At 36.7% G+C, this 25,862-nt stretch overlaps 1 protein-coding gene across 2 annotated transcripts in view; it reads left to right on the forward strand.

The window, feature by feature from the left end:
- EXOC4 (exocyst complex component 4) overlaps nucleotides 1-25,862 on the forward strand; it is an 826,169-nt gene that overhangs the window by 101,267 nt on the left and 699,040 nt on the right. For both annotated transcript variants that reach the window (XM_011941218.1, XM_011941219.1), the window contains exons 6-7: nucleotides 4,906-5,149; nucleotides 23,458-23,632. In XM_011941218.1, the coding sequence (XP_011796608.1) occupies nucleotides 4,906-5,149; nucleotides 23,458-23,632 (419 nt within the window). The remainder of the gene's footprint in view (nucleotides 1-4,905; nucleotides 5,150-23,457; nucleotides 23,633-25,862) is intronic.

A 25,862-nucleotide genomic window follows, 5' to 3' on the forward strand; every position in this document is an offset into this window, starting at 1 on the left:
TCTGCCCTGGGCAGGCCAGGTGTTCCTTGCCTTCATTCCAGTAAACCCACAACCTTCCAGCGTGGGTGTTACGGCCATCATGAACATGTCACAGTGCTGCAGAGATTTTGTTTATGGCCAGTTTTGGGGCCAGTTTATGGCCAGATTTTGGGGGGCCTGTTCCCAACAGTTATTTTTGATGATGTTTTCAAAGAACTAACTTTGGTTTCATCAGTTTTTGGTATCGGTTTTCTATTCTCTATTTTATCTCTGCTCTAATCTTTATATTTTTTCTGCTGGCTTTGGTTTAGTTTGTTCTTTGTTTTCAAATTCCTTACACTGTAAAATTAAGCTGTTGTTTTGAGATCTTTTTTGTTTTTTACTGTAAGCATTTATAACTATAAATTTCTCCTTTTTTTGCTGTTTTTCCTGCATCCTGTAAATTGTATTTCATATGTTGTGTTTTCATTTTCCTTAGTCTCTATGTATTTTTCTAATTTCCTTTGAGGTTTCTTCTTTGATACATTGGTTTTTAAAGAGTGTGTTAATTGACACAAAGTTGTGAATTTTCCCTTTTTAACTTTGTTATTGATTTCTAACTTTATCCCTATTTAGTTAGAGAAGATACTTTGTGTGATACATTCTGCTTAAATCTATTGAGACTTAATTGGCAGCCTAATACATGGTTTGTTCTGGAAAATGTCCCATGTGTACTTGAGAAGAGTGTGTATGTTGCTGTTTTGGGGTAGAGTGTTCCGTATGTGTCTGTTAGATCTAGTTGGTTGATTGTGTTAGGTCTTCTATTTCCTTATTTCTCTCCGGTTGTTCTATCAATTATCAAGAGTAGGGTATTGAAGTCTTCAACTGTTGTAGATCTATGCATTTCTGCCTTCAATTCTGTCAGTTTTTGCTTCGTATATTTTGACAGTCTGTCATTAGGTGTATAAATGTTTATAATGGTTATATCTTCTTACTGTGTTGAGCCTTTTATTAATATATAATGTCCTTCTTTGTCTCTTGTAATCTTTTTTGATTTGAAGTCTATTTTTTTTCTGATATTAGTATAGTTACCCCTGCTCTTTTTTTGCTACTATTTTCATGGAATATCTTTTTCCAGCCTTTTACTTTCAGTCTATTTGTGCCTTTGAATCGATTTGTGCCTTTGTAGACAGCATATCATTGGGTCATGAATTTTTATTCATTCTGCTAGTCTCTGTCTTTTGCTTGGACAGTTTACCCCATTTACATTTAAAGTAATTACTGATAAGGAGTGACTTATTTCAGACATTTTGTTATTTTTTTCCATATGCATTATTATTTTTTTGCCCTTCATATTCTACATTACTGTATTATTTTGTGTTTAGTTGACTTTTTATAGTGAAATGTTTAAATTCCTTTCTCATTTCCCAGTGGTGTACATTCTGTAGCATTTTTCTTTGTGCTTACCATAGGAATTATGTTTAACATTCTAAAGTTATAACTCTCTAACTTGAATTTGTACCAGTTTAACTGCAATAAAATTCAAAACGTCCACCCTTTAATGGATTTGTCCCTAACACTTTTGGTTGTTGATGTCACAAAATTGTATCTTTATACATTGTGTGCTCAAAAACATAAGCTAATAATTCTTTTAAATGCAGTAGCCTCTTAAATGACGTAGAAAACAAAATGTGAATTTACAAACCAAAGTTAACAGTAATACTAGCTTTTAGACTAATTATTTTTAAAATCTTTTAATATTTCAAATTATGTAGAAAACAAAGTTACAGTTAGAAATAATTGTCTTGTAACATTGCTAATTTTTATAATTGCCTAGACATTTATCTTTTTTGAGATATTTATGTCTTCATATGCCTTCTAGTTACTGTCTAATGTCCCTTCTTTTTAACATGCAGGACTTTCTAAAGCATTTCTTGCATGGCAGTCCTGATGGTACTGAAATCCTGTAGCTTTTGTTTACCTGGCAATGTCTTAATTTTTCTCAATCACTTTTGAAGGACAGTTTTGCGAGATACAGAATTCTTGGTTGACAGTTTTTTTATTTGTTTATTTGTTTGTTTTGGCACTTTGAATGAATCTACTGCCCTCTGGCCCCTGAAGTTTCTGATGAGAAATCTGTGGATAATCTTATTGGGGATCCTGTATGTGATGAGTAACTTCTCTCAAGATTCTCTCTTTGTCTTTTGAAAGTTTGATTCTAATGTGTCGTGGTGTAGGTCTCTTTGAGTTCCTCTCACTTGGAGTTTGTTGAACTTCTTGGATAGTTATATTCATGTATTTCATCAAATTTGAGATGCTTTCTGCTATTATTTCTTTAAATATTCTCTGCTCTTTTCTCTCTCTCTTCTCCTTTCAAAACTCTCACAATGTCTAAATTAGTGCATTTGATTGTATCCTGTGGGCACTCTTCACTTCTCTTCAATCTTTTTTCATTCTGTTCTTCAGATGATAATTTCCATTGTCTTATCTTGACGTTTGCTGATTTTTTTCTTCTCCCTGCTCATATCTGCCTTTGAATCCCTCTAGTGAATTTTTCATTCCAAGTATACTTTTCAACTCAAGAATTTCTTATTCTTTTTTTTAGTTTTTATATCTCTTTATTGATATTGCCAGTTTGTTTATATATAATTTTCTTGACTTTCTCTATATTTTTTGTTATTTGAGCATCTTTAAAATAGTTAAAACTTAAAAAAAAACTTTTTAAAAGTTTTTTTCTTAATGTATCTACCACTAAGTCTTTTTCAGGGACAGGTTCTGTTGATTTTTTTTTTTTCCTTTGACTGGGCCATATTTTCCTCTCTATTTGTATGCTTTGTGATTTTTTTGTTGTTGAAAACTGGACATTTCAGTTTAATGATGTGGTGACTCTGTAAATCGGATTCTCCCTCTTTTCCAGGGTTTGCTGGGTTTTGATGTTGTTATTGTTTTATAAATTACTATAGCCAGTGTCTACCCCAAGGATCAGCCTGGGTGTTAATTTAAGATCTCCTCAAATTAAGCTTTTCTAAGCCTGCACCTTTACATGAGCATGCATGGCCACTTTATAATTTTTTGAATACATTCAGTTGTTTTTGAATGTCCTAGTCCCAATGTTTCGGTTTAAAAAGGGAGCAAGAGAAAAATGAAGGTGGTGGGGGAAGGCTGTTGGCTCTTTAAATTTCTCGGAATTTACTTCAGCAAGAGTAGGAGAGGCTTGAAAAATTGGAGGAGGTGCAGCAGCAATGGTCACCCACCTCTTTGTACCTCTGTGATTAGAGGAAGCAATCAGCGATCGGAGCATAGATTCTTGATACTTGGTGGGCAGAGTTCTTTTTGCCCACCATGTCTCCACCAGGTATGTGCAGGGTACTCCAGGAACAGGTACAGGGATGTCTGCCACAGTGCTGGGTAGCTACTGTGGTAAGAGCTGTAACTGACCGAAATTAACCACAATTTACCATCTAAGCCTTCCCTTGGAAGTTGCAAGCCTTACATAGACTCCAGAGTTACAAAATAGTTACATCAGAGAGATTCGGCCAGTACAGTCGTGTAGGTGGGGAGATTCCTGGTGCTTCCTACTCTGCAGCCTTCCCAGAATCCTGCTTAAGTGCATTTTATAAGTTGGGAACCCCCAAAATAGGGACTGAGGAGAATGCCCTACAGTGGATTTCAGATCATCTGAAATAGAGGTTTTACGGACTTTATGCAGCAGTTACAGGAACTCATTCCATATACTGGGATGTTTTCTTTCTTCCCTAGTAGATTTCAATACCATTCCAGTAGTGCTGAATAACTTGGAATGACTTGTAGTCTAATTGAGTTTAAATCTACTAAGGAAGAATGTATTCATTCTTTCAGGATATTGCATATTGTTAAAATCCCGCATTTGTTTTCAGGGATGGAGGCCAGAGGTAGATGGGGCAAACTTTTGACTATTAGTCTCCATCTTCAGGCTTATGTCCCCTTTTGCTTTTGTATATCTTAATCCAGCCATTTGTAAAATGAGGCAGTTACTTTTAAGTCAGAGATTTGTAACCTGTTTTTTTGGCAGTTGTGGAAACCCGGAATTCCTATGTGAAGTTTTGCATATGTACATTCATTCTTTGGAGAGCAAGGCCTGTGGCTTTCAGTAGATAACAGAGATCTCCTATCAGCAGTTCTCCCCTCACCCCAACTTGCCACAGGGGTTAAAAACTAAAGTTTTGTTTATTTCTTCAATTTCAATGCCAGATTGTTTGAATGAATGCTGTATTCTGAAGAGCTACAGAGGCTTTTGACATATAACATTACTTCTCAGAAACCTGTCATGGATTATTAGCAAGATCTGTCTCCTATAGATAATGATGTAGCAGATTATGTTTAAAGAAAAATAGGTTGTTCTTTTGTATTTATGAAGTACCTCTTCATTACTCTATTTCCTCAAAGTCTTGTCTCACTTGTATGTACTGTTTTTCCTTAATCTTTTTAAAAAATTTATTATAATTTTAATTTATTTACCACCCTTTCCCCTGTGTGTGTTTATGATGTCTTTTTCTCCAGTGACTTACCACTTTTAACTAACAAATACAAACCTGAGGCTAGGATCCAGCTCTTTAGAATTCTCTTGCAGCACCACATATGGCATTTTATAAACAGCGAGTGCCTAATAAATGTCATGGGCCAGCGGACTCATGGCAGAAGTAGTAGTCTGTGGAAAACTTCCCATAGTGATTTGTTTACTAATTTTTATTGCGTCTGCCTCTTATTACTAACTGATGGGTATGATTTGAGGAATACAAATGTTATTTTGTGACTCTTGGATGGTTATTGGGCAAATATAATGTAATTGAAAAACCCTCTTTAATCTTAAGAGAGTAATCAAGGCAGTGATTTCATTTATTAGACTGCTCTTTTTTGGGGTTTTTGAGTGGAGTCTGTATCTGTTATTGTTATTATTTAATTTTTCAGTGAGGGAGATAAATCTGCAGGACATCAAGGAAGATTTAGAATTGGATCCAGAGGAAAACAGCACCCTTTTTATGGGTATCCTCATTAAGGGTCTGGCCAAACTGAAGAAGATCCCAGAGACAGTTAAGGCAATCATAGAGCGCTTGGAGCAGGAGCTGAAGCAAATTGTGAAGAGGTCTACAACCCAGGTGGCAGACAGTGGCTATCAGCGGGGGGAGAACCTTACTGTGGAGAACCAACCAAGGTAGGTGGGAGTGTAGTTTGTATTTTTGATAACTCTATTTACTGTACATTTTCTAGGCAGAGCGTAAGTAACTTATCTTCTGTTGATGTTATTTTCCTGAATTTAGGATACTATAGCCCATACAGGCCAGGTGCAGTGGCTCACACCTGTTATCCCAGCACTTTGGGAGGCTGAGGCAGGAGGATCACTTGAGGTCAGGAGTTTGAGACCAGCCTGTACTGGTAGTGAAACCCCATCTCTACTAAAAACACAAAAATTAGCTGGGCATGGTAGTGCATGCCTGTAATCCCAGCTGTTCTGGAGGCTGAGGCAGGAGAGTTGCTTGAATGCAGGAGGCGGAGGTTGCAGTGAGCCGAGATCACACCACTGCTCTCCAGCCCGGGTGACAGAGCGAGACTCCGTCTCTAAAAGAAAAAAAAAGGATACTATAGCCCATACAAACTTAGATTGGTAAAAACAGCTTGACTAGGCATAATTCAGCTGTCTGTTTTTTGATGTTGTTGAAAAATTTAAAGCATATTGTCACTGAGTGAAAAATATGGACGTATTTATAGTAAAGACTGTCGATATTTAAACATATTTAAAGAATAAATAAGTTGAATCAAATAATGTAGTAGCTGTTGTACACATACTAAGTACTCAGCAATGTTCAAGGCAATTTATGTATATTATCTCACTTAATTATCACTACAACTGTATGAGCTAATTATTAGTATCCACATATTGCAGTTAGAAGAACTGGAGCTCAGGGATTGAATAATTAGCAAGCTCTTAGAACAGGTTCCTTGTCTTGGTGTTGAATACTAGTCCATTTGATTCTAAAATCCATGGTCTTTCCTGTGTCTTATGCTTTCTACTTTAATGTGTAATGATATTTTCCAATAGACAAATCAGTCTCAGGAATTTTTAAAACAATAAGATTTGAATTTCATAATGCTTGTTTCATATGGAGAGTACTGAAATTCAATTCAGATTCTAACTTTGTGACTATCATATGCTAAGAGAGCATGTGTGACAAACAAGAAATCATAATCTTGTAGATAAGTTGTTAAGGAAGTATCTACTGTTTATACTTAGGGCTTAAAATTTTTTTAAAAGAAGATAAAATTAAGGAGAAATAATAACTCATTTAGTATAGAGTTCTCTGTAGACTTATTTAAATTTTTTGGAAAAAATATATTCTGTATTTCTATGTTCTTTTGCATATCTAAATAACATTGATTTCAGTGATACTTTAACATTTCAAAAATTAATTTCCTTGTGAACTTGATTCAAAAGTACTATGCTTGGTGAATGAAACTACCCTTTATCCTTCTCCTGCCACAGAATGTTTCAAAGTATATATCTGGCCAGGTGTAGTGGCTCATGCCTGTAATCCCAGCACTTTGGGAGGCTGAGGTGGGCAGATTGCTTGAGGTCAGGAGTTCAAGACCAGCCTGGCCAACATAGCGAAATGCCGACTCTACTAAAAATACAAAAATTAGCTGTGCGTGGTGGCGCATGCCTGTAGTCCCAGCTACTTGGGAGTCTGAGGCACAAGAATTGTTTGAACCAGGGAGACGAAAGTTGTAGTGAGCCGAGATCACACCACTGCACTCCAGCCTGGTTGACAGAGTGAAACTTCATCTCAGAAACAAACAAACAAACAAACAAAAAAAACCGCAAAAAAACATAAACAAAAACACCAAAAGTAAATATTTGATGGGTTTTGGAGAACAGACCTGACTTTGTATCCCCATTTTGTGATTTGCAAAAAATACCTGTCTTACAGAGTTGCTTGCTTTAGATGAGGTTATATGGTTGTGGTGGTTAGTGGAATAGCACCAGTAAGTACTATAACATGCATGCATGCTTGTGTATATGCATGTACACATGTGCATATGAATACATGTTTATTATCGGTGTCTTCCTCAAATTCCATGTTCTTTGATCATTTACATCATGATCCAGAGAAGCTGGAGAGTGGTTCTTTGAACTTTGCCTTTCTTCTTTCTTTGCCTGGTACCTGGATTTTCGTGAAGACCTTTTGACTCCTTACTGATGATACTCTAAAATTCTGGTTTGCTCTTTGCCCTGTTGCTGCAAGTTCCTAGATGAATACAGTGAACTTTCCTAGGGAAATAACATTACTATAGTATATATCAGAAATAAAACAAAAGGGCATGGATTAATAACTTTTCTGCAGATCTCATTATAGTGCCTTTAAAAGCACTGTGTCTTTCATAGGAGTTTCATCTTCTTTTTCCCCCTTGCCTAAACTCCTTCCAGAATTCATGAGTGGAAATTATAGCACTAGAAGTATAATGGAAATTCAGCACACTGCCCTGGGAAATACTAAATGTTTCTCTATGAGGAATGAGTCAGCAGCAGGATTTTTTTCCCTGTTAAGTGTCTTTTTTTTTTTGTCGTATTTTAGAAAGCTTTTGTAGGCAGGGTATATTGGACACTAATAAGTGAATGAGCTGTTTGTCTTGGCTTTATGTCTATAATATAATCCCATTTTATAAAACATACAAATTCAATATTTGGTACCCAAACTGTTTATTATGAGACAAAATAGTACAGAGAAAGCAAATATTTGGAGTAAACCAGTTTGTTAGAAGATCAAAGATTAAATTTGGGGGTTGGGATTCCAAATGACTGATAATTTTGAGCTAGTCTCTAGTTGTTGTGTACTATCAAATGCTTTAAAACTTTTCAGGAATTAATTCTCTTGAATTAAGCACAGTCATTCAAAAATGATCAGCACTGTTGCTTCTAAAGGATTGGAATTTTAGAAGTAATATTGTCAAATTATCGCTTAAAGCTTGTGGTGCTTTTGTGCATTGAATTTTACTTAGGAAGGTATTAGTGGCATTTATTTCAGAGAGAAGTAAAATCACAATACTTGGCATTATTTTTTATTATTGTTTACCATTCATGAAATTTTATGGTTAAAGATCCATGAATTTATTTTTTTAAAGAAAGTTGGAACATAGACCAAAAAATTCATAAATCCTGTTCCCCAACATGCATATTTTCTCCCCCACCCTCCAATGAAATATCCTGTTCTAAAACATTAGCTATTCTGAGACAAGATACCCATACTGTAACTTTCCCTGAAAGTTTCATCATCTTATTAAATATATTCTGGTTGTGATGCATTGCAGGCTTGTTTTCATTTGTGTTTATGTAAGGAGAATTAATGTTGTATGCTATTTTGCTAGAAATGTAGAAGGAAACAAACTAGTGAATTCTTTCTTGCTTTTAATTCCTACAGAGCCAGGATACTTTCCCAGCCAGTTTTAAAAAATCACTTTGGTGACCTACATATTATTTTATTTTATTTTGTTTTTGATCTCCCAAACTATCTGTTGTCTATTTATAGGAGAAATATTTTGTCTTTTCTGTTCATTCATAATCTATCAGTGTCTTTAAGCCTCTACTTACTATTAAAGGAAAATATTCAAATACAATTATTGCCAACTTGATAAACATTAGGGTAACATTTGCCTTGCTAATTTACCAGAACCACCTGCTACCCATTATTTCTCTAGAAAGACAGGCAGTGTCTTCAACTTCAGAGGGTGACTGTGGCCTGAAGCCTCTGCATTTCAGAATCAATTTCTTCAACTCCAGCTGCCTGATTGTTGATTCTTTCCCAAAATGTAATTCATGAGTATTTTTATATTATTTTTATTTAAAAGAAGCTGGAAGGAGTTCTATACTTAACAAATAAGAAAAGCATAAGGAAGAGATGGAAGAAAAACTTATCAAAGATGTGGTATCTTGTCAAGAATATGGAAGAAAAGAATGTGGGAAAAGAGAATGGTTGGCATGTGGGAGGAAAATGGACCTGTTTAAATGCGAAGGCAAAAATTCATTGCACGAAGGGATGGTGGAGGTCACCTTCACTTAGGTAGAGCTGTTGGTCCTAGAGAGGGCAGAAAGCGTTGAGTGAGTTGAAGCCATTGCTTCCAGGGAGACATTGCTCTCTTTTGGAAGGAAACCATTTTAAAAGCTTCATTGACCTCTGTTATGAAGAAAGAAGATTAAATGTCAGATGTGAAAAGCAGAGAACTTTGTGTGTTTTGGGCTTGTTGTGATATTGAAGAAAGCTTCATGGAAAACATGGGAAACAAATACGCATAATGCTAAAAGTAGTTGTGTTTGGTTAGTAGGCTTGTAGTCTTTGCTTTTTCCTATTTTGCACCTCAAGTTATAGTGAAAATAATTCATAATCAAGAAATTACATTATTACTTAGGTTATTTTAATCACAAGAAATTATTAGAAATTAAAATGCCTATGGGAGTATGAAAGTTCATAAAACTAAATTTTAATATAGAAAAATGTAATACCTGTTTTTAAACCAACTTGACATCGTTCATTAATTTTATTATTATGTGTAACTTTATATATGTTTGGTTATTTATTGGCTGCCACTAGAATGGAAGAGAAGAGAGCATTAGTTTGTCTTATTCAGCACTGGTGTATCTCCAGAATCTAGTACAGTGCCCACTTGACCCATAATAAATTTATCGTTGATTGCAAGAATAAATTCCACATTTATGAAATATCTGCCATGGACCAGACACCGGGCTAAAATGCCCAACAAATTATATGTGGTCCCTGTCCTCCTGGAGTTTAAAGGGGGAAGAAAGGCATTACTCAAAGAACCCTAAGATGTGAGAATGAAAGCAGCCAGATTCTTGATATGGCATTTTTACTGATTTTGCTTACCTCTGTGTTAATTAAATTTTAACTGTTGCCAAGTGTGCTTTTAGAGATACCAGTTTTTCATGTCATGGATAATGTTTGAGAGCTCCTATATCCCCTTGCCAACAGATTGTATTATCAAATACTTTTATCCTCGCCAATCTGAGAGGTGAAAAATGATATTTCCAAGGTGGTTTGGATTTGCATTTTTATTATAAGTATGGTTACACTTCTTTTCGTTTGTATAAAAGTAACTTGTCATGATATCTGGGTTATATATGGATGTATTACTTCAAAATAAAATAGGTTGTGAGTGACTGAGGATACACTTACAACAAGCCATGAAATGATACTGAAGCAGGGTGATAGGTACAAGGTGGTTCATTATCCTATTATCTTCACTTTTTTAATGTTTGAAATTTTCAAGAGTACAATATTTAAATAGTGTTTATTTCCTTTTCAATGAATTATTTTTCTAATATGTTTGTCTTTTATTGATTTGTAGGAAGTCTTTACATTTTTCTAGTATGTTTGTCTTTTATTGATTTGTAGGAACTCTTTACATATCTAGGAAATTAATTCTTTGGAATTTATTTTGTAACTTTCTGCCAGTTTCTCTTTTGACTTCATGATGTTTCTGGGCATGTAGGCATTTGTTTTAATTTTTTATGAAGCTATATTTATCAGATTTTATAGCTTCCAGCTTTTGTGTCATACTTAGAGCTTCCCTACTCTTAGATTATAAATAAAATTTTCAACACTTTTCTGGTACTTACATAGTCTCATTCTTAATATTTATATCTTTGATACATATGGAATCTGAAGGAGTGGCCAAACGACTTTTGAACACACCTGACACGTACTACACTGTATTGTAAGGGGTTGTACACCTTTTTCATTTCTGTCACCCATGTATCTGTCATGTAATTAATTGTCCATGTTAGCTGCATAATTGCTGAATAATTCTAACATTGAATCGTTTATAGTATAGCCATGGTTCTTCTCAAGGTTGGTATTTGCCTCATTTTCTAAAACTCTTTCTTCCCTCCTGCACAGACTGAGATTTTCAGAAATACATTTAATTATTGCTCTAAAATTGAAAAAATAAACTTTTGAAATATTTTTTATGTTTTGGAGGCCGGAATTCAGAATGAGGGTGTACTGATGTAATAGAACATTCGTATAAAATGTTTTTCTCTGTGAGGAAGACTAAAGGCTCAGGCCTCAAGGATAGTTTTGTAGTATAAATACAATGTTTATGGAAAGAGAAATAAATGAAATATTGATCATGATTTTTTTTTTTAGACCTGCGGCTAGATTCAGGCATGAGTTTCTTTTTCATATAAATAGCATTTCCTTTTATCTCTTCTTTCTATGTTAGTTACCCGTCTTCTAAGTATCCGAAATGCAGGACATGGTGGAATTGGTCATTTTATTTTACAGAAAAGTTATTTAAGAGCAGCTTTGCAGTAAGGTCAGGCATTTGTCCTTGTGGCTTCTTATAGCCATTCCCAAGCACCGCATGTAGCACCTGGACATGCTTGGAATCAGGAAAGGCCTCCGTGTAATTTAGATGAGTAGTTAATTCGAATCAAAGCAAGCGGGAAGCAAGTAAATTTAACTTCAGTGATTATGATTCCATTTGATTAAATCTCTACTTTTGATTACACGTATCAGTGAGAACATGCTTTAAATATACCCAACTATTAAATATTGAAGGGGATGAATAGGATGAACCAAAGACATATAGAAGAAATTCCACTATTCTTCAACTAGGATATGTCCCCTGCAGCTTAACTGAAATATTTTTAGAACAAATGAATTAATTTTTTTTACATATGGGATTTATTACTCCACTTGTTAACTAAAATATATAATCATTACCATGAAAGGTCCCAAGTCTGTATACTTCCTAGTAAGACTTAAATAAATTAATTGATAATAGCTCCATCACATATACAGTGACTGAGAAATGTCAATATTGTTCATAGTTCTTTTGTAAACATAAGGTTGGACAGCTATTATTCTGGTTGTGTATTGTCCTTTGGTTATAGTCATTAGAAAAAGGCTTCTTGGCTGAATAAGCCAGAGATGTTACTCCATATTACATTTCTTAAACCTTGGTTTTTTTATGTGACAAAGTTTAAAAAAAACAAAACAAACCTACTCTTGATTTCTCATGTTTTACATATTATAGCAGGTTCAAATTAAAGATCCACCCAGTCAGAGGAATGGATACAATCTGTTTCATGGACTGTCATAACTTTATTTAGATGTCAGCCATTGTGCTATATCAAGGCCGCTTCTCTGTTTGCTAGAATGGGAGCTGCCTTAGGTTTTGTCATTTTTGTGCACTTGCTAGTGTTGTAATAGGAAAGGCACTCCAAGCTCAGACTAATACTGGATCTTTTCATTGCAAAAACAAACTAACAAACCTGTGTCAAAGGAAATTCTTTCATTGATGATGTGTAGGGGCGGCGTCATATGTGATTAAAGCACCTTCATGTGTTTCTCAGGCTGATTTCATATTGTCTGGGCTCTTCTAGCTCCTGCCCCATCCTCTTGTCATAGTCTCTAATCAGATTGGACTGTGAGTTTATAAGGGGAGGGGGAGTGTTTAACTTTGTGTTTGCAGCCTGATTTAGGGCTGGGCACATATTAAATGCCTACGAGTTTATTTTTGTGGATATGTGATCTCACTCTGTCACCGAGGCTGGAATGTAGAGGCCCAATCATTGCTCACTATAGTCTTGACCCCGCTGGGCTCAAGAGATCCTCCTGTTTTAGCCTCCTGAGTAGTTGGGACTACAGGTATGTGATACGATGCCTGGCTATTTAAAGTTATTATTTTATTTTATTTTATTTTTTTTGTAGAGATGGTGTCTCACTGTGATTGCCCAGGCTGGCCTTGGACTCCTGGTCTCAAGCAGTCCTTCCACTTTAGCCTCCCAAAATACTGGGATTACAGGTGTGAGCCACTGTGCCTGGCCAGTTTTAATGAATAAACGAATAAGAAAAATATGCAAATAAGGTAATTTAGTGGCAGTTATTATTATTATATTTTTTAGCACTACTCACAGTGAGTCTGTGGACCCACATCACCAGTGTCACTCGAGAACTGGAAATGCAAATTTCTCCAAGAAGCAGTGGTTATTAAATAGGAATGTTTGGGTGCAGGGCCCACAGGACTGTATGCCGTGGTTGATTCTTACGCACACTGAAGTTTGAGAACACTCTTTAGATAACATCACAAACGTCATAGAATTTTGCAGTTTTGTAGTATTCACGCTTTGCAAAGCTGACTGCCATCTGGTATCTCACCTGAGTGAGCCTCACCACTTGCCTCCTCACAGGCAGGGGCATTATTATTAATCCCAGATTTACCCAGAGAAATGTGAAAGCTGAAATAATTTGACAGTTCACAAAGCTTGTTCGTGGTGCAATTAAGATTAGAAGTAGTCTTTTTCCACCATGTAAGTTTGCTTTCTGGCTTATATAAAGATGATGTTTCCAGCCCATGTCATGGGCCTGATTTTGTTTGTCCTCAGAAGGATGATCTCTGTCGTAAATATCTATTTTCCTACCCATACCTCACGCTGTGGTCAGTGACAGGCCTCAGAGATAGCTGGACATGTTGAGAAGCGTGAAAAGCAGCCACAGAGTGCCTGGATTCTAATTAGATCACTTGAGAATCAAATTTTATTATCTAAGTAATTCCTCTGGGGCATTCTTGTACTAAGAACAATATACAACAAAGCACTAAGAATATGCACCTAAAATCTTAACTTTTGTTGTCCCTGGGAAGTGGATTTATGGATCATTTTTCTAATATTCCACTATGATGAAATGTTATTTTTGGAATGGGGGAAAGGATTTCAAAAGAGTGATACTGATACTTTAATTCAAAGAAAGAGGGCCTGGGTTTTTTTTTCTAATTTTAGCCACTAATTTGGCATACATCAGGATTAGATGTTTGAGGTCATCTCTCCAGAACTCAGAAACCTGACTTGACAAGGAAGGAGTAACACAGGAAGGAAGTGACTAGCGCCAGGCCCCACTTCAGTATTCTTGTTATTTTTACTGTGTTTCATTCTATATTACTACTAATTTTTTCTTGCTCTTTTCATAGAGCAGATGGAGAATTAGTCAGCACTCTTTAAATAGTAACCCGTTTTGACATGAAGGCTTATTAATAAGTGGTAAAACGTATTTCTATCCCTTAAAAGTAAGTATTAGATAACCTTGAAGATTAAATGGGCTCCATGTCCTATTTGAAATGAAAAATAGTAACTCAGCCAGGCTTATTAAGGAAATGTATATGGGAGATATGGGCAGGTAAAACAAAGACCATTTTTAGCTAGTTGATTATACATTTCTTTTTATAAAATTATAAAGTTTTTATATAAAATCTATGCTCTGAGTTCACTACTTTCTTACCTTTTAGAGCATAGTGGTAGGGAAATAAACATTCTGTGGTTATTGCCTTTGTCTGTGAGTGCGGAAATGCAGAACCCTGATATTAAAGTCTCAGCAGATAAGTAGTAGAACAGAACTAATTCTTCTACCTTGTGTGTGTCTTTGCTTCGTGATCAAGTAAGGCAGCTTCTTGGCTGCAAACATGGGTTTTCCAGCCAAATGACTAATTCAAAGTTCCCTGGATGTTAAATTTAGATTCAGATAGTCTTATCTCACCTTAAATATTGAACATTTTTCACAGCTTGATGATGTAGCTTTGCACTGTTGATGCTTCTTGCCTTCTGCAACAGTGACTGTTTCTTAACATGTGCCTCTTCTTAGCCTTCTGCCTTTTTTCATGGTAGCACTTGAAGATGAGATACCCAGAGATTGCTAAGTTAGTAGATGATCCGGAGAATAAGTAACATTTTACTTCTCTAGGAAGTCTGGTTTTAAAACCCGCTGGGTAATTGGATATGTGTTTAAGGAATTAACACTTTCTTCATCCTGATACTTTTCTGTTTTTTAAATGTAAAATATATTTTATTGCCATATTATTAAAGTTGGCTCTTAAAGTGTGTATCTTTCAGCTCGTAACTCTACTTCATGTTCTCATGTATAGCTTTATAAGGTTACCTTTTTGAGAGCCTAGTTTTGTGTGAAATATTTTTTATAGTGGGCTTCTAAAATCAGGAGATTTTTAATCTATAACACTTTTTTTCTTACCACCTCATCTGTAATCAGGCCTCTCTCCTGTTCTTCTGGAGCCCACTTTTTCATTCCTTCATCAACAAATACTCATTTATTGCCTATCGTATGTTATTTTGCCAATTGGTGTCATGCCAAATATTGGAATACAGTAATAAATCAGAAACTCATACCCATAGTGAGCTTACAGTAGGGGGGAAGAGGAAAGGACTGGAGGGAAGGAGAGACTAGTTTGAGGACAGTTTTAATAATTCTGGCAAAAGGCAGCATGGCCCGCATGAGCAAGGTAACTGTGACAATGGAGTGAAGGAGGCCTATTTGAGAGAGAGTAAAGAGGTAGCAGTAAAGAGACTTGGTGATGCGTTGGGTAGGAGGGAGGAGGGCAGGTAAGGATTTTTTGCTGGGGCAAGCATTACCATTTACTGACGTAGAGAACATGAAGAAGTAGGTTTTGGGAAGAATATGATGAGTTCCATTTAAGTCATACTAAGTTTGAGGTCTACAGCTCAGGGGAGTAATCTGGCCAAGAGATATGTGTGAGAGTTGATAGCGATAGATAATTGAAGATTAGGGGCGAATGAGCTCAGCTAGAGAGAGTTTGAGGGTTGAGAAGAGTTTACTGCATTTAAGGAACAGGCTGAGGATGAGGTTCCTGAGAAGGAGCAACTGGAGAGGTGGCAGGAAAGCAGAAGAGTGGAGGATTGTGGAGCCAGTGGAAGCCAGTGTTTCAAGAAGGCAAGAGTGGGCAGTAGAAACAAGTGCTATGGCTGTTTGATTAAAGGCCGAAGTGGGTTTCTTGGATGGAGCAAAATAATTATTAGGGACTTTTAGCGATAGATGTTTCAGTAGAGTCCCAGGGGTGAAAACCTGTTTGTGTTGAGAAGGAAGAGGCAGTATAGACAGTTGGTTCTCTTTCTAGCCTTGGCTTCCCTAGCATCATAGAGTACTTACTTTGGCCTCTCTTCTAAAATAGTTTCCTTGTTTTCTAACACCCCTAAAAAGGGACATTCTCCAAAACTGTGTCCTTTGTTCTCCTCTTATCTCTGAACTTCAGTTTCCTTGTCTATAAAGTGAGGATAAAGTAGTACCTTCCTCATACCTGTCCTAAGGATGAAATGAGATAATCCAAGTAAAGTACTTAACACAGTGCTCAGAATGTTGTGAATAATTAGGGAAGAGTGGCTATTATGAGCATAGGTCTCCTTTTTGTTGCTATCATGATTTCATTGTCATTGTCACTGATACTTCATTTCAGTCTTACTTTCTGAAGAATCTCCTCCATTATGACACGTAGCTAACTACCTGCCCCTTGTAGAAGAAGGACCCCAGGTCATCATCTTTCATCCTAGACTTCTGCTCATATTGCCATACTGCATTGCTCATTCTTTTATTCACGAACTCATTTGCCCTCAAAATTTGACTGTTTTCTCCATTCTGGACATTGGTCCATGTGTTATAGGAGAGATATGTTTACAAAGAACCGTAAAATAGGAATTCTGCCTTCACTTACTGGCCCAGGAGGCCACGCATGCCTGTTTTGTCACTTCTCTCAGTTCATTGTAATTGTTTGGAGGGATTGTAGAATCACAGAGGAAAGAGAGAATTAGCTCTTACTCTATGGATTAGGCCTCTTTTGGTTATAAGTGCCAGAAATTGAAATCACCTAACTTAATCAAAGAGGGGCTTTTTATTAGAATGATACAGAATTTTCATTATGGAATATAAGCAGGACTTTACTAACCAAGCTGTAAGAAGGAGAGAGATGCGCTGGGCCTTAGGAACATCCAGAGTATCTCTTATCTCCTTTCCCTCTAGATGGTAAATGTTAAAGATACAGGAATTAATTCATTATTACTTTTAATTTGCTGTTGTTTTAAGTGTTACATTCATATATATTTTTGCATGTAGCTCTCACAGTCAATTTCTGAGGAAGCTGAAATTTGGAGAAGTCTAGAGAGCTGGTATTCAAGTCCAGGTTTCTAACTGGCATTTATACCACATTGCCATCCAGGATTAATATTTTCTTTCACCAACTGTGATGCTGTATTGAGTATTACTACATACTGTTTTGTGACTTTAGAAATAACTTGTGAGAGAGGGGTATGTGTGTTATTTTTTTCTGAAGGGTAGAAATTGCAATTAACTGAAATTAAAATCTCTAAGGTTCTTGGGCATTTACTAATTCAATTCAGCTTAAGGAATCATGAGATAATTTCATGATCTTGCCACTCTTTTGTCTTTTTTAGATCAGTGGTGAAAACCTTGATCCTAGCAGGATGTAAGCAACTGAGCTAGCTGCAACATAATGTTTTATTTCTTTTATTTAATATTTTGTGGTGGGAGTGGGGCAGGGAATGATTTCAATGGGGCATTGTGTTTTCATCCTCAGTGTGTCTGCAGCTAAAGGCAAACAGCTCTTTCTCAATCTTGTGGGCAGTCAGAGAATATATATAAATATTAACAACATATTTCAGTTTATTTCTGGTAGCTTTAAATTGGGCCACGCTAGTGCAGATTTACATCCTGTTTATGTGAATGATTCCTAATCTCTTTTATTCTTTGCTGCATCAGGGGAGCGTTGTCTTCCTTTCTCCTTTTCTTTTTAAAGGAGTGTACATGCTGGTGAGGGACAACGTATGATTGACTTTGGTTTCCTTTTCCTTATTAGTCATTCACTGCTTATCCCACTACTGAATTCCTCTCAATGATCCATTGAAAGGAATCTTGTCAAGGTCACTGGGGACCTTAAGTTGTAAATTTCTCTCTTTTAGCCTTACCATAGCCTTTTGCTCTGCTAGTATTCTCTCTCTTTTGTCCTCTGCAATGTTCCCTGGCCTCCTTCTTCCTCTCTGGTTACTTTCTAACCATCTTTTTAATGATACTCTTTCCTGGAGTGTTGGTCCTGGACCTCACTTGCTTTTCTTATTCTGCATATTATCCCCGAGTGATCTCATCTCCTCAAATATTTTTCACTTTTAAAATTTCCAGTATCATTCTCTCTGCTGAGCTCCAGACTTGCATATCTGACTACCTAAAGATATACACCTTAAACTTAACATATCCAGATAAAAACCCAACATCTCTCCTTCTAGATTTCTTTTTTTTTTTGAGATGGAGTTTCGTTCTTGTTGCCCAGGCTGGAGTGCAATGGCGCAATCTTGACTCACCCAGCCTTTGCCTCCTGGGTTCAAGCGATTCCCCTGCCTCAACCTCCCGAGTAGCTGGGATTACAGGCATGCGCCACCATGCCCAGCTAATTTTGTATTTTTAGTAGAAACGGGGTTTCTCCATGTTGGTCCAGTTCCTGACCTCAGGTGATCCGCAACCTCGGCCTCCCAAAGTGCTGGGATTACAGGCGTGAGCCACCGCGCCTGGCCTCCTTCCAGATTTCTAGTTTCACTTTAATTCTGTCTCCCCCTACCTCTCTCAAGCGTAAACCAAAGAGTATCTGAGGCAGGTCTCAACCATTTAGGAAGTTTATTTTACCAAGGTTAAGGACGTAGCCATTACATAGCCTCAGGTCCATATGAAATGTGCCCACACTGGTCAGGGCACAGTTTGTTTGTTTGTTTGTTTATTTATTTATTTATTTATTTTTGAGGCGGAGTCTCGCACTGTCGCCCGGACTGCAGTGGCCGGATCTCAGCTCACTGCAAGCTCCGCCTCCCGGGTTTACGCCATTCTCCTGCCTCAGCCTCCAGAGTAGCTGGGACTACAGGCGCCCGCCACCTCGCCCGGCTAGTTTTTGTATTTTTAGTAGAGACGGGGTTTCACCGTGTTAGCCAGGATGGTCTCGATCTCCTGACCTCGTGATCCGCCCGTCTCGGCCTCCCAAAATGCTGGGATTACAGGCTTGAGCCACTGCGCCCGGCCCCAGTTTGTTTATTTTTATTTTGAATTTCATACATTTTAGGGAGACATGAGACATCAACCAATATATGTAAAATATACATTGGTTTCGTCCCTAAAAGTGGGGCAAGTCGAAGCGAGGAGGGGCTTCCAAGTCATAGATAGATAGAGACAAACAGTTGCATTCTTTTGAGTTTCTGATTAGCCTTTCCAAAGGAAGCAATCAGATACAAATTTATCTCAGTGACCAGAGACATGACGTTGAGTTCTGTCTGTTCTTTGTCCACAAGGAATTTCCGTGTGGACAAACTGTGAGGGAGGTATGTAGCTTTTTAAAAAAATCTTAGTAGCTATTTTTTTAAGGAATAGAACAGGAAGCAGGTTTGCCCTAAGCCATTCCCAGCTTGACTTTTCCCTTTGTCTTAGTGATTTTGGGGTCCCAAGATTTATTTTCCTTTCACACAGGAAAGGTTAACCATTCTCCTCAGTGTTGCTCTAGCCAGAATTTCAGACAAAGGAAACCTGAACCTTCCCCTCTCTTTAGAATTGTACCATTACCTCAGCTAGTTCTATTTTCTAATTCGATTTTTCCAGCAGTGTTGTGAGTCTCTTAGAACAGTTATTAATTAATACTTTCGCTTTGCAGATGGGGACACTTGGAGAAGTTGGGAGAGTTTTTTCATAATGAAAGATGTAGGAAGTGTCAGTGCTGGGAAAGAATGGAAATCTGTTGTTTCTTACATGTTATTTAAGAAGGAGAAACAAATAAAAAACCAAGTGAGCTAAAAGAGAAAAGTTGATGTCTTCCTGGTAGTAAGAATGTAAAGGAATCAGCTTTCACAACACCTCAGTTTTTGAGATGCCAAGTTTCATTTTTCACTATTTTATGTATTTCCTCTTCACCGTTAGAGAGGTGTTGGATCTTCCCTCTCCCCATTCAGAGCCACAGCTGCTGTTCTTTGAACAGCTATATTGAGGTATAATTCACTGCTGCACAATTCACCTATTGAAAGTATACAATTCAGTGGTTTTTAGTACATTCGTAGAGTTTTGCAACCGTCACCACTATCTGGTTCCAGCAAGTTTTTGTCCTCCCTAAAACAAATCCCATATACTTTATCAGTCAGTTCCCACCCACCCCCAGCCTAAGTAACCACTAATATATTTTGTGTCTCTATAAATTTGCCTATCCTGAATATTTTATATTATATAATCATATAATATATGGTCTTCTGTGACTTTTTTTCACTTACCATAGTAATTTCAAGGTTCATTCCGATTGTACCATGTATCAGTACTTTATTACTTTTTATGGCCAAATAATATTCTATTGTATGAATATACTGCATTTTATTTATCCATTTATCAGTTGATGGATATTTGGATTGTTCCCACCTTTGGGTTTTTACGCATAACACTGCTAAGGACATTTGTATACAAGATTTTATGTGCACGTATGTCTTCATTTCTCTTGGGTATATAGCTAGGAATGGAATCACTGGCTCCATGTGGTAACTATGTTTAATGTCACGAGGAACTGCCAAAGTGTTTTCCGAAGCGGCTGTACCATTTTACATTCCCACTGGCACTGTATGAGAGTTCCAATTTCTCTGCATCCTTACTCATACTTTTTATTGCTTTGCTTTTTGATTATAGCCATCCTGGTGGACTGAAGTTCTAGCTCATTGTGATTTTGATTTGCATGTCTCTGATGGCTAATGATGTTAAGGATCTTCTTGTTTGCTTATTGGCTATTCATATATATTCTTTGGAGCAATGGATATTTAAATCCTTTGTCCATTTTTAAGTTCAGTTGTCTTTTTATTATGAGTGTAAGATTTTAGATTTGTCTTTTATCAGATTAATGATTTACAGATTTTTTTCTCTCATTTTTTGTATTGCCTTTTTACTTTCTTGATGGTATCATTTGAAGCACATACATTTTAAATTTTGGTGTGAGAGCTGTGGGTTTTATTAAATAATGTGACACCATTGTGCTTTGGTAAGGTGGAAGAGAGCTTTCCTCCTGTTAAAATGGCTGCAGGTCTCAAAATAGGTAGAGCTGCGAGTGGAGTGTCACCACTTGTGATCTGTCTCCTAGCTCCGGTTACATCTCCTTTCCCTCCTCCCTGTGTAGCCTGTCCTGTGGCTGTGGTGGCCACACTGTAGGAACAGGCCTGTTTTGGCTTTGAGCGTCCAGGAGTGGCAGAAGCTGGAGCTGTGTCAGCATTTTATTAAGAGATGGCTATTTCCAAGATGTTAACAGATACTGTGAATCTCATCTTATACCTCTATTCTCTCCTGGGTTTTTTTTTTTCTAAATGTAGCACTGCTCCTGGCTGCTGAACAGCTGTTGTCCTTGACTGACAGGCAAGGTATGCATTTGTGGAACTCATCAGCTCTGGAGATAACCAGATAACAGCACCCCTAACAAGAGGAGCCACTTTTCCATTAAAACTTTGCTGCTGGTTCACAATCCTGTATCTAGAACTTCATGCCACTGGGACATTAGACACCAGTGTACCTCAGGCATCTGAATGTCATGGATCAATATGATTTCAAACCATGTTTTGAAAATACCCCAACATTTATGTTAACATACATTAAGTTGTAATTTTCTCCAGTAAGGACATTTGGCAACGTAACTGCCATTCATGGCAGAAAATAACTAAGATTTTCCTATCAAGAGAGTACAAAAGATGTAATGTTAAATAAATTTCCCTTTGTGAAAAGTCTATATATTATTCATACTTTGATATCCACCACTCAAAAACATATTAAGTCTGTAGATTCATATTTGAGAACCACAGTCTTACATACCTAGGATAAATCTTTGTTGGAAAAAGAGAACCTTCACTTAATCAGGTATGTACTGATTAAGTTACTGATCTGTATGATGCCGGATACCAGTTTTATACGGATTATTTCCCTGCACCACATTAAGTGTTTCAGTTGGTATGTTTAGACACATGTTTCTGTATCTTGTATGTATCTCTGCTAATATTTGAGTAGTTCTTCAATAACACAGATGAGAAAGAAGAATTATTTTAGATATACGTGAGTATAAATATGAATTTGAGTTTTAAAGGATTAAAAAGAATCATCAATCAAAAGGTAGAATGACTTCTATTTATAAATACAATGTGTAACGTCGATTATGTATGTATATTCTAGGCTGGGAGTACTACATAAATTCTATTGATTTTGTTTCATCCGAATTACAGTGTCAAATAGATATTATGGTTTTACCAGAAGATAGTTATGGGCTGTCACATTGGCACATTAATTACAATAATTGGGCAGTAAAGAAGCCATAGAATAGATAATGTGCTGTACGTTTTGATGAGATTGTAGTTATAACCCTTTATTTATGGTAATAAAACCTTGTTAATTGACACTGCTGACAAGCTCTTTTGCTTTCCTTTTCAACTTTCCAAGTTGTTTTATCAGTATATTTAGAAATTACAAGCTGAGAGCCACAAAATATACAATAAAGCTCACATTGCAATATTTTCTGTACTTGTTCATCCTATACATGTTAATTCATTCAACAGTATTTGCTAATTATTGTTCTAAGTGCTCCTAAGTATTCAGAGATGTATAAAGCAGTGCCTACTCTGAAAGATTAATAATGGAGAAGTGAGGTAAAATGTCTATATATAAAGAAATATGACCATCATTTATTGAGCCACATATGTGAGGCTCACGTTGATAAGTTCCTTAAAAGCAGGACAAAATAGTGTACAGGTTCAGGGGAGGAAAAGATGATTCCAGGCCTTTGTGATCATTGAAACTGTAAGCCTCAGTGGTAGAGGAATTACTTTGCATCTATGACATAAATCTTTGCACTATGTCTAAAGATACATCTACATTCTAGAACTGTAGTGAGAGGTAGGTGGCTAAATGTACTGACATGGAAATCAACTTTTGTTCTAGGCCTAGCTGCACTGCAACCTTATTTTGTGTCCTTGAGTATGTAAAATTGATGTAATAATATGTGTCCAGCATATCTCACTATGATGAATGAGATAATGTGGATGCCTGAGCTTCTCCCTGTGGTGAAAGTCAGATTGCTTGGCAGGTGCATATATTTTTTTCAGGCAACTCAGGCCATGCATTTGGATTGTAGTAAGCGCAGGTTTCCCTGACTAAATGGATTAATATGCTTATCAAAGTGCCTAATTTATTGCTAGGGAACAGCATATTCTGTGTTACATCTGAGTTGTTATCTGAAACGCGTGAATTCCTTGGAGAAGCTGCCTATATGAATACATAGTAGTAGTATTGTAATCAGTGAGCTATGTTAAAAAGGCAACATATGTTTATTGAAATGCTATTGGTAGTTTAGGGGCTTTACAATTGGTTTTAAAATTCTTACATCATTTCCATTTTATAGCAGAGGAAACTGAGGCTTAGATAAGTTCTTAAAAATTGCTTAAGATAATACAGTTGTTTGAATTCACATCTGCTGAAATCTAACGTTTATGCTGTTTACATTGTAGAGTGCTACTTTAGTTTGATGTTTTTCTTGCAGGTCACTGTAAGCCATTTATCTGCATGTATGTATGTGTCAATGTTATTTATTTGTTTATGTCACTAGGTTGCTTCTAGAACTGCTGGAGTTACTGTTTGACAAGTTTAATGCTGTAGCCACTGCACACTCTGTGGTCCTGGGATACCTGCAGGACACTGTAGTGACTCCACTGACTCAGCAGGAAGATATCAAACTGTATGACATGGCAGATGTATGGGTGAAGATCCAAGATGTTCTACAGGTAAGAGCCTTTTACAAAGGGTGTCATCTTGATTCAGAGTAACAGTTTAGAATAACAACAACAACAGCAACAACAAGCCACCTAAAACATTACCTTGAGAGTCATAAAGAGGGTGAGAAAGTAATGCTTGCATTTGAACGTGATGTTGCTGATGGCATTGACTTCTATCATCTTCAAAAAACTTTTTAACAGGCTGTGTGCAGTAGCTCATGCCTGTAATCCCAGTACTTTGGGAGGCCAAGGCGGGCGGATCACCTGAGGTCAGGAGTCTGAGACCAGCCTGGCCAACATGGTGAAGCCTTGTCTCTACTAAAAATACAAAGATTAGCTGGGTGTGGTGGTGGGCACCTGCAATCCCAGTTACTCGGGAGGCTGAGGAAGGAGAATCACTTGAACTCGGGAAGCAGAGGTTGCAGTGAGCCATCGTACCACTGCACTCCAGCCTGGGAAACAGAGTGAGACTCCATCTAAACAAAACAAAACCTTTTAACAGACTTCTTTTTTTTTTTTTTTTGGCAGACTTTAAAAACAGAAGCATATTCTCAATATGTATAGTATCTGTCTTTCTGTTGTAGTATACTTTACTTCACTGGAATTAGTCATATATTAAGGTAAAAAATATTAAACTGTTCTTAAGCATTATTTTATAAACATGTAGCTTAATTTTGTTGACTATTTCCTTAGAGTCAACTTGTGCATATATTGGGTTACATGACAGAACAAGAGCTTATTTTGAGAGATGAGAATAGATCTGTGAGGTATAAATGTATCACTTTGCTTGATTTGTTGAAGATTAGAGGAATGATATTACTGTCTGGTATGATGCTGCTGAAATGATATTTAGAAATTGTATTATATTTTTTCTACATGTGTGAGCAAAAGATATTTGATTTGGCCAGCTGGAAATCAGAAATATAATTAAGAGTTAGCTGAAGCAAGTTTGACATAACTAAATAGAAGTAACTTAGTTAGATAGTATCTGCTAATATGAAAAAAATCAAGTATATGTAGGGAATTGGAAAACGTAACTGTGTAGGAATGAAATTACTTCCATGGCAAATAGGAGTCTTTGCAGGAAAAAGTAAATCATGAATGTAAATTATAGTCATTTTTTAGAATGTAGACATGCTCTTGGTGGATTGAATGATTGATTCCTGGTTTCTCATTCGTTAGACAACTTTTGGTACAGTGTATATGCTTTACTGGTGGTTCAGTAGAAATAATATTGGTTGAAACTAGATGCTCTTAAGTTCTTTTTACTGCTTTGTCAATTACCAAGCCTGTAGTAGGTACTTGGTGAATATTTGTGTATTGAATAAAATATCTTTATGGGTTGGAGGCTAGTTATTTAACATTTTGCATCTTGATTTGCTCATCCGTCCTATGTAAATAATGTGTGCCTTTCATATCCATGTTTAAGTATGAAATAAGATAATAGATTTTAAAGCTAGATTAAAAATAATTAGAATTAGGGACTTCTGTTTTTCATCTTGATGAAGTTACCTTTTGCTGTAAGCAACTTAGGTAGTCAGCACAGCCAACTGAGAAAAAACAACACACTAGGTGAGCTTTACCTTCATCCCTACATCTTCTTCGTGAATACTTTCCAAACTCTTAACCTGTTGATCAGATATGAAGCTGTGTACACCACAAGGCTTGGCAGAAAACAGCTACTGTGGGACTGTGAGCTGAATGAAGATTTTAGAAGTTGGAAGCTTCTCAGCAGTGTTGGAGCTCAGACCAGCCAGTGTGGGGAGAGCTTGCTAAACACCTCAGAAAGGTCACACCTTATGAGTAGGGCCATTCTAGGAGTAGAAGACAGGCTACTATAGATCTCATACAACAAAGCCCCAAACCAAGCCTCTATTTCAGCATCTTGATCCACCTATAGATTTATTGTCTGATAGAAGAAAACTCTCTCTAAAGTAAGACAACATAATTCAGTTTCTCAATAACAAAGCACCTGCAATGTCTAGCATAGAATTATTATGCTTGTTAAAAAGCAGGAAAATGTGACTATTAACCAGAATGAAAAAGTTGATAGAAATAAATATCTAAAATGAAAAACCCACCAGGAGTGGCTCATGCCTGTAATCTCAGCACTTTGGGAGGCCAAGGTAGGTGGGTCATTTGAGGTCAGGAGTTCAAGACCAGCCTGGCCAACATGGTGAAACCCTGTCTCTACTAAAAATACAAAAAAATTAGCCAGGCGTGGTGGCAGGTGCCTGTA

The sequence above is a fragment of the Colobus angolensis genome, unplaced genomic scaffold (genome assembly GCF_000951035.1).
Source record: "Colobus angolensis palliatus isolate OR3802 unplaced genomic scaffold, Cang.pa_1.0 Scaffold2, whole genome shotgun sequence".
Classification (NCBI taxonomy): Eukaryota; Metazoa; Chordata; class Mammalia; order Primates; family Cercopithecidae; genus Colobus; species Colobus angolensis.